The sequence below is a fragment of the Danio rerio genome, chromosome 20 (assembly GCF_052040795.2).
Source record: "Danio rerio strain M-AB ecotype USA chromosome 20, GRCz13ab, whole genome shotgun sequence".
In the NCBI taxonomy this organism is placed as follows: domain Eukaryota; kingdom Metazoa; phylum Chordata; class Actinopteri; order Cypriniformes; family Danionidae; genus Danio; species Danio rerio.
The window spans coordinates 9,566,905-9,582,792 of record NC_141040.1 but is presented as its reverse complement, the minus strand read 5'-3'; the positions used below and the strand labels follow the sequence as shown (position 1 = coordinate 9,582,792).

At 38.2% G+C, this 15,888-nt stretch overlaps 3 protein-coding genes across 5 annotated transcripts in view; 2 read left to right on the top strand and 1 right to left on the bottom strand.

The window, feature by feature from the left end:
• crip2l (cysteine-rich protein 2-like) overlaps nucleotides 1–5,478 on the top strand; it is a 38,686-nt gene extending 33,208 nt beyond the window's left edge. Inside the window, 4 exon segments of the mRNA NM_001005968.1 lie at nucleotides 439–507; nucleotides 656–750; nucleotides 4,782–4,839; nucleotides 4,960–5,478. Of these exon segments, the coding sequence (NP_001005968.1) occupies nucleotides 439–507; nucleotides 656–750; nucleotides 4,782–4,839; nucleotides 4,960–5,024 (287 nt within the window). The 3' untranslated portion in view covers nucleotides 5,025–5,478.
• Nucleotides 5,479–6,410: 932 nt separating this feature from the next.
• rdh14b (retinol dehydrogenase 14b) lies at nucleotides 6,411–12,814 on the top strand. The gene is given in 2 exon segments (NM_001047190.1): nucleotides 6,411–6,790; nucleotides 11,427–12,814. Coding segments are annotated over 2 exon segments (972 nt in total). The 5' UTR covers nucleotides 6,411–6,436; the 3' UTR covers nucleotides 12,045–12,814.
• A 185-nt stretch (nucleotides 12,815–12,999) lies between these two features.
• Nucleotides 13,000–15,888, bottom strand: part of si:dkey-174m14.3 — an 81,187-nt gene continuing 78,298 nt past the window's right edge. For 2 of the 3 annotated variants that reach the window (XM_087297437.1, XM_087297438.1), the window contains exon 7: nucleotides 13,002–15,559. In XM_087297437.1, coding sequence (XP_087153563.1) covers nucleotides 14,177–15,559 — 1,383 coding nt within the window. In that variant the 3' untranslated portion in view covers nucleotides 13,002–14,176. 3 annotated transcript variants of the gene reach the window in all.

The following is a 15,888-nucleotide window of genomic DNA, read 5'->3' as shown; positions in this document are numbered from 1 at the left end:
AACGCCCTAGCACTTTTAATTACCACTGCGTTTGAAATGTGCTATATAAATAAACTTGCCTTGCTTTGCCTAGCAACCATTCACATGATCTTAGCAACCACACAGCAGTAGAATGAATTAGTTGGTTTTAGGGATACAGCTGCAGCCAGAAACAAACAATATATTGTTTTCTTTTACTATATATTGAAGAATTTTGGAAACCTGTAAAAATGGACTTCCATGGTATTTGTTTGACCTACCAACATTCTTCAAGGTATCTTCTTTTGTGTTCAACATAACATAAACAAACTCAAATGGGAGGGTAAATGATGACAGAATTTACACTTTTGTGTGAACCATCCCTTTAACATTCTAGTCGTTTTACACTTAAAGAGATGCTGTTATCATTTCAATGAATGTTACATGTGAGAATAATAGTTTGCTACATCTGTTTTACAGCTGCAAGTTTCAGTTCGTTCTCTGGTGAGCCGAACATCTGCCCAAGGTGCAACAAAACAGTGTACTTTGGTAAGCACTGACATTCAGACATTAAAGTTCACCAAATGTGGACTTGTGCCGGCTCTTGTGTGCTCGGCAGTGGCAGGACATGCATTAGCATTTCTGGAGGTTGCCTGATGCTTACCGAGGGGCCTGTGTTTCTCTCTTTGTGTTGCAGCTGAAAAGGTCAGTTCCCTGGGTAAAGACTGGCACAGACCCTGCCTGCGCTGCGAGAGGTGCAGTAAGACTCTGGCTGCGGGCAGCCATGCGGAGGTAAGGACAGTGCTGGGCAAGCTACTTGAAAAATGTAGTGAGCTAAGCTAATAGCTACTCTACATAAAATGTAGCTTTACTAACTACATTAAAAGCTACCTCCGGGAAAATGTAGCAAGCTAAGCTAAAAGCTACATGGCAAAAAGTTTAGCTACATATAAGCTATTTTTACAATTTTCATTTTTAAATCGAAGCAACTTAAATCCAAGTCAGTCATATCTTAGTGATTAATAAAACCGTTAATGAAACATATAAGGCATAATATTTCAGTTCAGTCATTTACTGTAAATAATATGCTGTACTAAAAAGAAAGTTAAGCTAGTAGCAACGCTACCGTCCAACACTGGGTGAGGAACACAGTGATAAAACACTGCAGCTTCACTTGTTTACTGATTGGGATTCTCATATAATAAAATAGTAGTATTTTAGTATTTATATTTTTTAATATTTTACTACTGTAGTACTGTGTATTATTATGTATGTTACTTATGTCTCTTCAGGCATTTTTGGTAATTTTTAAGTTTAAATGGGCTTTTATGTAGAATTATGAAAGGATATATATATATATATATATATATATATATATATATATATATATATATATATATATATATATTAGGGTTGGGCATCTAAGCTATAATGCCGATCCGATACGCATCTCGATACAAAGAATACGATCCGATATATTAGCGATACATTTGTGACATATTGCGATGCGACACGATACGATTTACACCCATATCACGATACGATGCGATATTTCAGCACTAACTAATTAGATCAAGTTTATGAGATTATGTGAAAGAGGATGCTGTGCCATTGAATGAGTTTGATTGATTATTTATTAACCAAAAAGCAAAACCAAGACTTTTTTTACAAACTGGCTTTTCTCTCAGAGCCAGAGTGTCAGTTTACAGTAGAGGGCCATTTTAGAACTTATAGCACATATTATTTAAGTATTTTCAAGATAAACAGAATGTATAAGTGCAATATATATTAAATATATATATTTGCACTCTTTCAACATAAAGGTTTAGCATTGCACAACAAGAATTGTGATTTAACTTTTCAACTATGAAAACAAGTTTTACAAAGATATATTTTGCCACTGAATATTCAAAACTTAAGGTTGTGAACTAGCAGTGTTATGCTGCTTTGAAACATCACTGTCACTGTAAACAACAGGCTAATAAAAATATAACAAACCAGCAATCTTCTTGCTGTGAGGTGGTCAAACTACCCACTATGCCACCGTGACACCCAATTATTTTTATCATTATTATTATTAATATTATTATTATTATTATTAAATAAAAATTAACAGGAGGAGGTGTTCAAAACCTTCGTTCTCCGTGACACTAGGCTGAATATCTTTGCAGATGAACAGGGCCGGCACGTCCATAGAGGCGACCTAGGCGGCCGCCTAGGGCGGAAGTATAGAGAGGGCGGCGTCCGCAACACCCCCCCTTACCACCCGCATCCTCAGTTATGTCCGCGACACCTCCATCAGCGCCCGCTTGTCCTCAGTTATATCCGCGCATAGGGTGGCAGAATAGAGGTCCGCGACACCCACGTCCTCAGTTATATCCGCGCATAGGGCGGAAGAATAGAGGTCCCTGACACACGCGCGTCCTCAGTTATATCCGCGCATAGGGCGGCAGAACAGAGGTCCGCGACTCCGGCGCGTCCTCAGTTATATCCGCGCATAGGGCGGCAGAATAGAGGTCCACTGGAAGATGGAGCTTTCACAACAACACAGTGGCGCCGCTTCAAGTGAGATTTCAGATTAGTCGTACTGCCTGTGTATTTTACAGATGCGTGGCACACTTTTGCAAATTGCATCTGTCCTGTCATGTCGTCCATCCTTAAATCCATAATGTTGCCATATTTTAGATTTAAAACTCAGTGGGGAATAAAATGTTTGTTTTGCTTCTCGCGCTTTCTGAGGGCGCACCACTAGCTTCATCCGCACACCTGATACAGTTGTAGTGTAAGTGTACACATCCGCAAATCAGTTAGGCTTACTTTAAGTAGGTCGATTAAATTATGCGCCAAAAACAGGTTGACAACACTTGTTAATAAATAAAAAATACATTCTATATTGAAAATATAAGCTGTATCTTGGAAAAACCGATGCATCTCGCAAAAACCGATGCATCTCGATTTGCTTCCAAAATTTCATTCATCCTCTGCTGCTCTACCGATGCACTCGCATCGTGCACGCGCATGACCGCGTATCGATACATATCGGTTAATCTTCCCATCCCTAATATATATATATATATATATATATATATATATATATTTGAGGTCAGAATTATTAGCCCCCGTTTATTTTTTCCCCCAATTTCTGTTTAACAGTTTTTTTAAACACATTTCTAAGCATAATAGTTTTAATAGTTTTCTATAGACGCGCCGGCCCTGAACACACGTCGGCCACAACAGGAAATAAAAAAAAAACTACATTATTTGCGTTATTTTTTTTTTTTAACGGGGTAAATATTTCAAATTAACCATGTGCGTTAACGCGCCAATTTTGACAGCCCTAATATGCATATATATATATATATATATATATATATATATATATATATATATATATATATATATATATATATATATATATATATATATATATATATATATATACATAATCTACATAAATCTACATAAATCTAATAACTGATTTATTTTATCTTTGCCAAGATGACAGTAAATAATATTTGAATAGATATTTTTCAAGACACTTCTATACAGCTTTAGGTGACATTTATAGGCTTAACTAGGGTAATTAGGTTAACTAGGCACGTTAGGGCACTTAGGCAAGTCATTGTATAAGAGTGGTTTGTTCTGTAGACTATCGAATAAATATATAGCTTAAAGAGGCTAATAATTTTGTCCCTAAAATAGTGTTTTAAAAAAAAACTAATTTTATTCTAGCTGAAATAAAAGAAATAAGACTTTCTCCAGAAGAAAAAAAATATTATTAGACATAATGTGAAAATTTCCTTGCTCTGTTAAACATCATTTGGAAATTATATTTTAAAAAGAAAAATAAATTCAAAGCGGGCTAATAATTTTGACTTCAACTGTATATAGTTGAAGTCAGAATTATTAGCCCCCGTTTTTTTTTTCCTCTAATTTCTGTTTAATAAAGAGCAGATTTTTTTTCAACTCATTTTTTAAACATAATAGATTTAAAAATATCCAATATCTAATTTATTTTATCTTTATCATCATGTTGACAGTAAATAACATTTGACTAAATATTTTTCAAGATTATAGCGTTCAGCTTAAAGTGACATTTAAGGGCTTAAGTTAATTAGGTTAATTCTGCACATTGGGGTAATTAGGCAAGTCATTTTAAAACAGTGGTTTGTTCTGTAGACAGTCTGAAAGGGGCTAATAATAATAACTTGAAATGGTTTTAAAAAAAATTAAATATGCTATTATTGAAAATCAAAATGTACAACCTTTATTTTACTAGCTCACAATGTTATTCTTAACGTGAATAATGAATCCATGCAAATAAATTGACTGTAAAAACAGGTTTGTTTTGGTAATCTTCAATAAAAGCCTACAGACCGTGTTTGGAGAGGGCATCCTTCTGTAGATGTCAACCTGAGGGCTTACATAGCAAATCTATATTAAAACCCTCTTAGCTACCATTAGTTTGCAATCAGTGAATGATTCATGAAAGATAGTCCCGCCCCCTACTCAATATGCAGTTTCAGTTGAAAGTACATCGACATACTGATATAAGACTTTAAATTATTTAAAATATTCCACTAGGCTGCTTAAAACATACATTTCGAATATTTATAAACCACATTTAGGTTTTAAACAATGTCTATCTGTATTGTTAACTGGAAAAAGTGTACATATCCTATCTAGCCATAACTATTGACGAAGCTACACAAAGGTACAATTCAATAATACCAGATTGTTGTTGTGTAATACATCTAGATACAAAATAACACAATGACACAATAACACAAGCATAATTACATGGATTTTGTTTTAAACTACAGCACGACGGCCAGCCCTACTGCCATAAACCATGTTACGCTGTTCTCTTTGGACCAAAAGGTAATTTTTGCTTCATTCTTTATATAAAAACACACACGATTAAGTTTGTTGGGCAGAAGACACTTCTAAAAATTGAAATGATGTATATTGATGACAGTAGTTTGATGTTTTTTTGTTTAGGAGTTAATACCGGAGGTGTCGGCAGTTACATATATGAGGACCCAAACACTGAGGGCCAGGCGTAAGAACCACGATCAAACCAGCAGTATTAACAATCCTAGATCAATCCTATTCTCTGCTTACTTTTAATCCACATCCTCTCTTACACGAGTCTGAACTGATATTTATCTACGTATCTACGAGTGCCACTTACATACTTACTGAAATGAGCTAGTATTAATACTTACTAACATGAATCCGTGTCTAGCCTTTTTGCTGTATTTATATATGGTTTTTATATATTTAAGAATGTAGTTTTTGTTTTTGACTGTGACATTATATTACAGGTACAGAAAAACATTAGTTCAGAATTTTTGACCTTAGTTCTGATATACGATTAGTTTTGTGTAGCATTTTAGCGCACTTATATATTATAGTCTACTAACGTACAGCATATGTTTTCTGAAATTTGCACTTAAAACATGTTTATGTATTCAAAATATGTTTGTATTTCTAATTAAAAAAGTATTGTCAAGTGTATTGAAATGTTTTTTTTTCGTTTCATTTTTGGCGTACACATTACTCTTCGAGCTCTTTGAGTTTAATTAGAAGAAAATTATTCTAAAACACGAAAAAAATATTAAACTGAAAAATTTATAGAAATGCAAGCAAATATTTTTAATGAATTTATGGTTAGAAATACATGTAACATAAATGTTTATAGCCTACACATATATAAATTGTAAAATAAAAATTTTTTATTCAGAAATGCTATTATATTTCGTAACTAATTAGGCTACAAAGAAAATGCAAATAACATTTGAATAAAACATTTTAAAAGTCTGTGTTTGTCAAAAATCGAATCTTTTTTATCTTAATGCCATTAAAAATGTCATAGGAAATCAACCACGGATCTGGTAAAGGTCATTGATTCTTTTTTTTTCCGGCTTAAGCACCTTATTAATCAGGGATCGCCACAGCAGAATGAATCTCCAACTTATCCAGCACATGTATTACGCAGTGAATGCCCTTCCAGCTGCAACCCGTCGCTAAGGAACTCTGATGAAGGTATAAATTAGAAAATTAGCTATATAAAATCAATAAGAAGATTATTTAGTTTTATTTAATTGAATAAATACACATATAAATAAACACGGTGTGTATATATTTAGGCTATACTACAATTATTTATAGCATTTATTTAGCATTAGGCTAACATTACATACACATGCTTATTTACTTATCTAAAAATAAATACAGTTACTTTAAAATAATCTTGACATGAATCTACTTATGTAAACATCACATTAACAAACATTTAACTTAATATGCTCGTCAGGAAAATAAATGATAGTAATCAAGTACAACCGCATTTCGTGTGATAAAGAAGTTGGCCTGCGGTACAATAACAAAGCAATGCATTCTGGGTAATGTGGTCCACGACGCTCACACACACGCCGTCGCGCGCTGTCATTCAACGGCCGCTACTCCTGCACTGATGTCGGCAGCGGTGGTTTTAGCCGCTGTCCTTGGCGGTGGGGTTTTCTTCATCGCCCGGAGGATCATATTCAGGCGGAAAGCGCTGAGATTAATGAGCTACCCCCCGGCTCTGATGCGCGGAAAGACCGTGATCGTGACCGGGGCGAACTGCGGCATCGGGAAGGCGACCGCGGCGGAGCTGCTGAAGCTGCAGGCCCGCGTGATCATGGCTTGTCGGGACGGGCAGAGGGCGGAGGACGCGGCCCGGGACATCAAGAATCAGGCCGGTGCAAGTCAGGGAGAAATCGTCATCAAACACTTGGATCTCGCGTCCCTCCAGTCTGTGCGCAGATTCTGCGAGGAAGTGATCAGGGTTTGTTTACATCTCTCTCATTCTCTTTCAGTTCATGTGTTTGGGTCATATAGACGTTAAAATTGCATAAATAACATATCAATAACGCAGAAATAGCACATTTATAGAACAAATTTAGCAATTAGCAGAATAAGCAAACTAATCAACCATTATATGCTATGTTAATGGTTAGCCTACATGTTGTGCAACTCTAAAAAGGTCAAGCAGTGAGCACGTGTTTCTTGGTAAGTGAGCTATCCAGTGTCCTGAAAAAATATGACACATTTGATGCTATTTCATTAATCTTTCTAAGCTTGGTAACTATAGATATTTACTTTAGGAACTTAATCACCACTGTCATCATAAACAACACCCTTCTAAAAAAAAAATCCAGCTTAAACCAGCCTAGGATGGTTGGCTGGTTTTAGCTGGTCAACCAGGCTGGTTTTAGAGGGGTTTTGACCATTTCCAGCCTGGTCTTGGCTAGTCAAACTGGAAAGTGACCAGCTAAAACCATCTTAAACCAGCTTGACCATCCTGGTTTAAGCTGGACATAGCTGGTTTTGGCTTGGCTTCTAGCCTGGCTAGGCTGGACAAGCAGTTTGTAGCTGGTCATCTCCCAGCCTGTCCAGCTAAAACAGCCTGGAAGGGGCCAAAACCCCTCTAAAACCAGGCTGGTCGACTAGCTAAAACCAGCTAAACATCCTAGGTTGGTTTAAGCTGGATGTTTCAGCAGGGCATTAGTCTTTCATGTTTGAAAAGAACATTTTAATGCAATTCCCTATTGTTGTTGTTATTCTTATCACAGATTAAGATTACACAATATCAAAACAACAAAGGCCTATAGAATTAAAGGGGCTTGAATGAATTTAGGGAATATATATTTTATTATTATTATGATTTCCATTTGTGAGCTTTTTAATATTACATTAGTAAACAGTTGGATTCCAAATAATTATTTTGAATATTGTTTTAACTTTATATTAAGTGGCCTTTACTACTAGATACTTGCGTCAAAAAGTATAATGTATTGCATTGCACAAAACGTATTATGGGATACCCCTAGAGACAGGTTTGTTGGTATAATGGGTATGTTTAGGGACAGTTTACTCAAAAATTACAGTACAGTAAAATGGATGGCTCAACAGATTATTTGTATGAACTAAAATGGCTAAAGTGTACAGTATGTGTGTGAATGAGTGTGTATGGATTTTCCCTGTACTGGGTTGCAGCTGGAAGGACAACCACTGTGTAAAACATATGCTGAATAAGTTGGTGGTTCATTCCGCTGTGGCGAACCAAAGGAAAATGAATGAATGAATGAGTAATTACAGCTCTATTTACACACAGATGATTTTTAAAATATACAATATAAAATATTTTAAAAAGTACAGTGTAAAGAGTGTATGTGTACAATAAGTATCAAATGATTAATCTAAATTAGGCATGTAGGAATTAGGGCCACTTGATATAGAGTGGGACCAAAATGTTTTATTAGTTCACTGAATGCAAACTTTTAAGCAGGGTTTCTCACCCGTTTTGGCCATGGGACCCACATTTTGACATGGTCATCAAGCCACGACACAAATTTTTAGGAACTATAATACAATTTTTGGAATTATAAATAATTAGTATTTATTTGTTAACATACACAAGTAGTGACAGATAAATCATAAGAAAATCACCAAGACCTACAAATAAACTATATTTTATTGCTATCATTTAACAAAATGTATCACAATATAGAAATTAGAAATATTACAAAGTAAAAACAAAAAAAACTGTAAACAGTGGTTAGGGTAAGGAAAGGTTCAGTTACCATGAACTAAACTGAACTGTTAATAAAACCGTTTCTAAATGTCGTTTTTATTTAGGTTTCGTGCTCTCTTGTGAGAGCACCTCACTACTTATGACCAGGGACAGATGGAATCTGCTAACGTTTTTTGTTATTTCTGCAGAGAATTTTGGTTAAAATCTGCGGATTTCTGCGGAATTATTTTGGGAATATCCAGCAGAGTATCATAACTAAAACCTCAATGTATGAAATAAAAAGTAATAAATTACTAAATAAAAACTGAAGAAATTCAGATTTACACATTTACTCAAGTAAATAAACAGAATTAATGATGGGTTAAAAATCTGCAGAAATCTGCGAGATTCTGCTGAAAATCTGCGGGATTCTGCGCGCACAGATTCCGTGTGGCCTACTTATGACAAACTGAGGATTTTTTGTCGTCAATATATGTAAATCCATACTTACATATTCATGGTCATACTTGCGCTTCAACATATTTGTTGCTATAATTAAATGAAATTTCACATGTCAAACGGTAGAGTTGTCACGTGCGCATTTCAAAAAAAAAAAAAGTCAAAATAAGTTTTTATTAAAAAAGTTACACTTTTGTTGTTTTTTTTGACCACACACTCCACGACCCACTTTTGGGTCGCGACCCACCAGTTGAGAAACACTGCTTTAAAGGTAGTAATTTTAAATTGTTACCTGTTCAATATCTGATCAAATAAGGTCTACAAAAGAGCCATACGGTGAAGGAGAAAAACAGTTACAATATTACAGTAGGCCACACAGTGGCTTAGTGGTATGCATTGTCAACTCACAGCAAGAAGGTCGCTGGTTCGAGTCCCTGCTGGGCCAGTTGACATTTCTGTGTGGAGTTTGCATGGTCACCCCATGTTCGCGTGGGTTTCCTCCGGGTGCTCCGGTTTCCCCCCACAGTTCAAAGACATGCGCTATAGGAACAAACTAAATTGGTCGTAGCGCATGTGTGAGAATGAGTTTGTATGGGTGTTTCCCAGTTTTGGGTTGCAGCTGGAAGAGCATCCGCTGCAAATGCAAAAATATGCTGGATAAGTTGGCGGTTCATTCCACTGTGGCAACCCCTGATAAATAAAGTTTCTAAGCCAAAGGAAAAGGAATGAATGAATATTACAGAACAATTAATAAATGATCTGTTTTCATTTTCAATACAGCTGCTCAATATAACAGAGGGGCAAAACAGCTGCATTTGTATGAAGCAGGAGTGAGTCTGCATTACTTGAAGGACACCTCGTGTAGAAACTTGTTTATGTGATAGCTTCCTTCACTGTCACCGCTGTTGACTTACATGCATTTATAAATTAATACAAACCTATTTGCTACCCTCAAACATAACTAAACACTGCGATGCTGCAACACACTATAAAAAATATATTTTCTATGTTAAAATTAATTTTGTTCTATCCCAAATTGTTTTTATTTTTGCGATTGGAACACCAACATAGACTGCTATGACAATGATAACCTCAGGAGCCAATTATGTGCTTTATGCCAGGGGTTTTCAAACTTTTAGGACACACTCGCCCCCAATTTATCCAATTTCACTCTTAATTAATTACATTGAAACATAAAAATACAGCTTACCTGTTTTAATGTGATGGCTGAGCCTTTTTCTCCGAGGACAACATGCTTATCTGTGGTCAGATTCCTGACACGACTACCCGTAAATCATCTTGAGCAATTATGCTGAACATGGGGCATAACAACAACACAGCAGGGAATGCTGAACAAATGTTTCAACTGTACAAACTAAAAATTAGCATTTATTTTTTATATCTTTTTATCCACAAAGTGTGCAGCTCTTGTCACTGCAGGGTATCTTGGGCGTAATTACTTACGAAATAAAGTATACTTTTATACTTGACCTTTATTTAAGAATACTTCTTTTTCCTAAGGGTGCGGTTACTGACTTACCAAGATCAGTCTAGTAAAGACAGGAGGAGTATTGCTGCTCTGACAGCCAAGTTGGGTCAAAGCTAGAGATGCTCAGATCAGGATTTTTGCTGCTGATATTGAGTACTGATTTCTTGTCATGGTGATCGGGTGATACTGAGCTCCGATTCTAATGCTTAAAGCTTTATAATGGATTAAGAACATTTTCTCTTTAAATATGAACCATAAGAGAAGATCTTGCCTTACCTAAGAGAAAAATATGTAAGCAATGTTTTCTGGGTCCCACTTTATATTAAGTGGCCTTAACTAATATGTACTTACACAGGAATTAATTGTTTGTTACAATGTACTTATTGTGGAAATACATGTATTTACTGTGTACTTATGCTTGATTAAATACATGTATGTAATTACATTTGTAAATACACTGTTGACCATCCCTCACACCCTAACCCACCCTTAAACCTACCCATACCACCAAACCTGTCCATAACTTAACCTCTAGCACCACGTGTTCTCAAATACATTATAAACACAGTAAGTACATTGTATTTATTTTTTTGATGTAAGTACATAGTAGTTAAGGACACTTAATATAAAGTGGGACCGTTTTCTGTGTTGCATTTATGCAGTCTATAGACCATTTTGAGGGATGTAAACAAAACAACGGTCCCAATGTATTTCCTGTTTTACATTTTTAATTTATATAGCCTCTGAGAATCCAAAAAGTGCCCCATATTGATACATAATGTTATGATAGCAGTTTTAACATTAAGTTATGATTGAAATAACTCTTGTTACAGTTATGAAATAATTTGAAAACAAGAAGGAAATGTTCATGGGATAATGACATGACCACATTAAAGTAATCTGTACAGTATAAAAATTGTGGCCAGAACTCCTAAACTCTTCATTGTGTTTTTAAATTAGGAGGAGCCAAGGATTGATGTTCTTATAAACAACGCTGGCCTCTACCAGTGTCCCTACAGTAAAACAGAAGAGGGCTTCGAAATGCAACTGGGAGTGAACCACCTGGGTCACTTTCTTCTGACCAACCTCTTGCTGGACCTCCTGAAGCAGTCGTCTCCCAGCCGCGTCGTCGTGGTCTCCTCCAAACTCTACAAGTATGGGAGCATCAACTTTGAGGACCTGAACAGCGAACAGAGCTACAACAAATCTTTCTGCTACAGCCAGAGCAAGCTTGCCAACCTGCTTTTCACTCGCGAGCTGGCTCGCAGGCTGGATGGCACTGAGGTAACTGTAAACGCCCTCACTCCGGGTATCGTAAGAACCAGATTGGGCCGGCATGTCAACATCCCCCTGCTGATTAAGCCTCTTTTTTGGCTGGTCTCCTGGTTGTTCTTTAAAAGCCCACTGGAGGGTGCTCAGACCCCACTCTACCTGGCATGCTCGCCTGAAGTTGAAGGTGTGTCTGGAAAATGCTTTGCTAATTGCGAAGAAGAACAATTGCTTTCTAAGGCCACCGATGACCATGCGGCTAAGCGGCTATGGGACCTGAGTGAAAGCATGGTGGGCCTTAGAAGGTGAAAGAAAGATCCCTTCACATTTGTGGCAATTTTAAGCCTTGGAAAAACAATGCAGTCGATTCTTTTTGGGTTGTGTTTTTGGCCAAGTACCTGAGGGACTTACTGGATAAGAGACAGGAAATTAAAATGTCCATCTGTTCGCCGTATCTTTGCTGCAGTGTTTTCAGAGATGGCCTTGGGCTTGTGACTCACTCTTCTCTGTGAATGAGAGCCGGAAAGTATCGAGTCCAACATATCCCTTGAATACAAATGACAGCAGCAACGTGCCTAAGAAACATGTGGCTCCGTGCTAACAAGAACACAGAGGACCACTGCATATATCTCGACGTAGATTAACCAAGTGCGGATTGTTGTTCTGCAATTAATTGAGCAGAGCTATTCATCCATGAAGTGAACTAGTTACATTTCAGCCTCTCAGAATCTCATCTTTTCATAATGCCGTGGAGTAAACTGCCACCCTGTGACTTATTCACGATATATTTAAATATGTTTGTGCCATTCCGGAGTTGGCACATAATCAAAAAGGAAACAAGTAGGCTGTTGCTTTGCGGATAGTGGACTTAAAAAAGGAGCCAGCATATTGGCTGTGTATTTTGCATTGCCTCTGCTATAAATTGCTGTGTATTAGCCATTATTAGATATATTTCATTTGCGGTGCTGTAGGGAGTTTACTAACTACAGTCTTTAATCACACGCACTAACATGATATGGTTTGATTGTAAATGCAGTGCTTCGGATATACTCTAAAGATTGAATAAATGGACAAAAATGGTTGGTTGTTTTGTGGAGGAGGACCAAGGTCCTTCTTTTGTGTGCTGTCATTCGCACTGTACAAAGAAACATTTCGTACTGGAGACAGAATTCTGAATTATAAATTCTCCTCAATACACCTCAGCAGCAAACCTGGCTCTCCGACAGGAGCAGTGCAAGAAACAAAAGGGAGCTAAAGAGACGGACATGGTGCAACTATTGTGCTTTATTAGATATAGAAAGCAAAACAAGAAACAGAGTCATGCATCATTGTGTCAACTGACACAGGATCCCAGCTGATTAAGAAAGAAGAGAGGGATTGAATCGTGAGGTAGAGAGGGCCTGAGGGAGGGGGCGGGGGGGCTTACAGCACTGAGGAACAAAATAGAGAAAACACTGAAAAGAACAATCACCTCAGAAATTCCATCGCCCAACAAAACACATCAGGACTTTAATAAAATGCCCAGTGCTTCCAAGATATTGTACTCGTTTGATGGTGCAATAGAGCAATAGATTTGAGCTGTATCAAACCTATGTGGAATAGAAATAGATTAGAAGTATCGCTTTGGCTGAGACTTGATCTTGAAGGGCTGACTTAGGGTAATATGAATCCATGCAGACTTTATTCTCAAATATTTGCGCAAGGTCTTGCTCACAAACCTCTGGAAGGATCCATCAATGGATTGTCATGAAATCTCAAATCCTTGTCATGACTTTAATCATTTGAGGCATCTTTAATCGTTTGCAGCTTGTATAATTGTGCTGATTGCCTTATTTATAGCAATATAAATAATTTACAATTATATAGATTGTTCAACCTTCCCATAGTGTTACATTTATTAAACAATAATAGATATAGCATACTTAACAATAAATACAGCTATTCATAAATTAAATAATAAAAGATCAGATTTCTTGTCAAAATTTGCAATTCTTTTTACATAGCATGTGCTGTCCATTCACAAACCCTTTCGAGCCGAAGGCTTTTGGTAAAACAAAATTAATCTCTTTCTCTCTCTTCGAAGACTTGTTTCCAAAAGTCCGTAACCACCTAATGCACTTGAAATACTTTCTCACAAACCACACAGAACCATTAATAAACTTTCAAAATAGGCTATACAAATAGTGCCGAGCTTCATATCAACTGTACAAACATGAGCAATTCATGTTTGATGTTTAGAAAACACTAACAGATACAGAAACCGAGAGGGAAAAAAAGATAAGAGAGCTGATGGAATGAAAAGATTCAGCAGAAAATCCCATCAAGTGTTTGGCTCAAACTGTAGCTTAACATTCAAAACCTACCAACAAAAGAGAGTAACCAGGAAACCCTGCTCTTAGTACCATAGAGCTGCAAAAAAGAGTAACCAAGAAACCCCACACTTAGTTTAGTAGAGTACCATAGAGCTGTGCCTTGGTGAGACTGTCCTTACGTGACAGCCCTAGTGTGCCAAATTTTTGGTACAGTTGTTGTGGAGGAGGCGGTGGGGTGGTTCCCTGAGGGGACACGCTGTGCCTCTCGGGTTGATAATGCTGCAGTTCAGCACCCATTTCCAGAGATCCATGGTCCAGTGACTCATTTGAGCTATTTGGACTTACATCAACATATTCAGTTGCTTGGCCCCCAGCTGCCACCCCACCATCCTTGGGGCTGTAGAGGCTATGCTCAGACTCTTGGCTATCCTCCTTGGAGCGGTACAGGTGTGGTTGGCTTTGCTGTTGTCGTAAACCTGGGCTGCAGTCAGGGCTTGGGCTGGAGAAGGGGTCGAGTACCCCAGCATGATGGTATACATCAGTACCCTCCTGGAAGCTACTGTAGAGTGGACCAAGGCGAATTTTTGCAGGCCGGACAGAGAAGTGCTGCTCTGAGAAACTGTAGGGTGATGCCCGCCCAGGGCTGCGGTATGAATGGGCACTCAGATCCTCCACGCTGAGTTGCCTCCACCGCCCAATCAGCTCTTCTTCCTCAGGAGCAAAAGCACTTCCGCGGCGACTGTCACCATAGGTGATGCTTGGAGAGGTGGAAGGTGGCAGGGGCTCATAAGGTTCACTGTAACAGGAGGACATTGTTCTGCTGTAAATGGGTGAGCTACCATTCTGATGGTGGCTGGTCTCAGGCGGTTGAAAAGCATGTGCCTTCGTGAAGGCGCTTGGACTCTCCCGCTCCCAGGAGGAATCGCTCTTGTGCTCGTATTCACCCCCATCCCTCCAGTCCATATAAAGGGCAGGGTGGCGTGGAGAAGATGCAGCACTACTCTGAGGATCTTGACCCTTGTCCTCCGATCCTCCTCCACTAAAGCTGGAGTAAGAGCTGGAGCCTCCTCCCAGAGAGGTTGTAAACTTTCGGAAGTGGTCCTGCGAGAAGCCAGGCTGTAGGGACATTGATCCCTCTTCTGGGTTGCTATCCGTGGAGTTCTGGGGCTCGTAAACTTTTCTTTGTCCATGGAGGTCCATGCTGGGTCTGCGCTCACGTCTCCGTTCATCAGGACAATAAAGTGCTGTGTCACTGCTGTACAGGTCTGACTTGTAAGTAGCTCGGAGGCCAAGGCGCTCAGTGCTACCCACAAGGCTGGTGCCCACAAGGAAGCCCTGGCGTTCCTGGGGTTGTGGGCTGGGTGAGCGAGAGGCTTGACTGCTGCAGGCCTCTTCTGGTTTCTCCAGGACCTTAGCAATGACAGAGGCAGGCACTGTGTCGGCATATGGGGAGTGGCAGAGGGAAGAACCCTCCATGTGCAAGCTCACACGCTCCTGAAACTCTGCAGGTAACTGAGAGAGAAAACCAGACATCCATTAGATGGAATCAATAAACAATAGAGTTGAAAGACTTACACAGGAGGAGAAATGTTAATGTGAATACACCAAGACATGCTCCTGGATCAACATCTGTGCTTTATGTATTTAGGCTTACAGTTGGGGTTATGTGCTTCTATATCATTGTTACCAACTCTTAATCCTCTTTGATATCGAGAATAATTCACAGTTAGCGTTAAGATTACGGGTAGGAATTAGGTGTGGATTACATTTTCGAACAGGAGTGATGTTCCAGGATCAACATAGATGCTAATCCAGGTTTGCATCCTACTTGGCAAAATCAC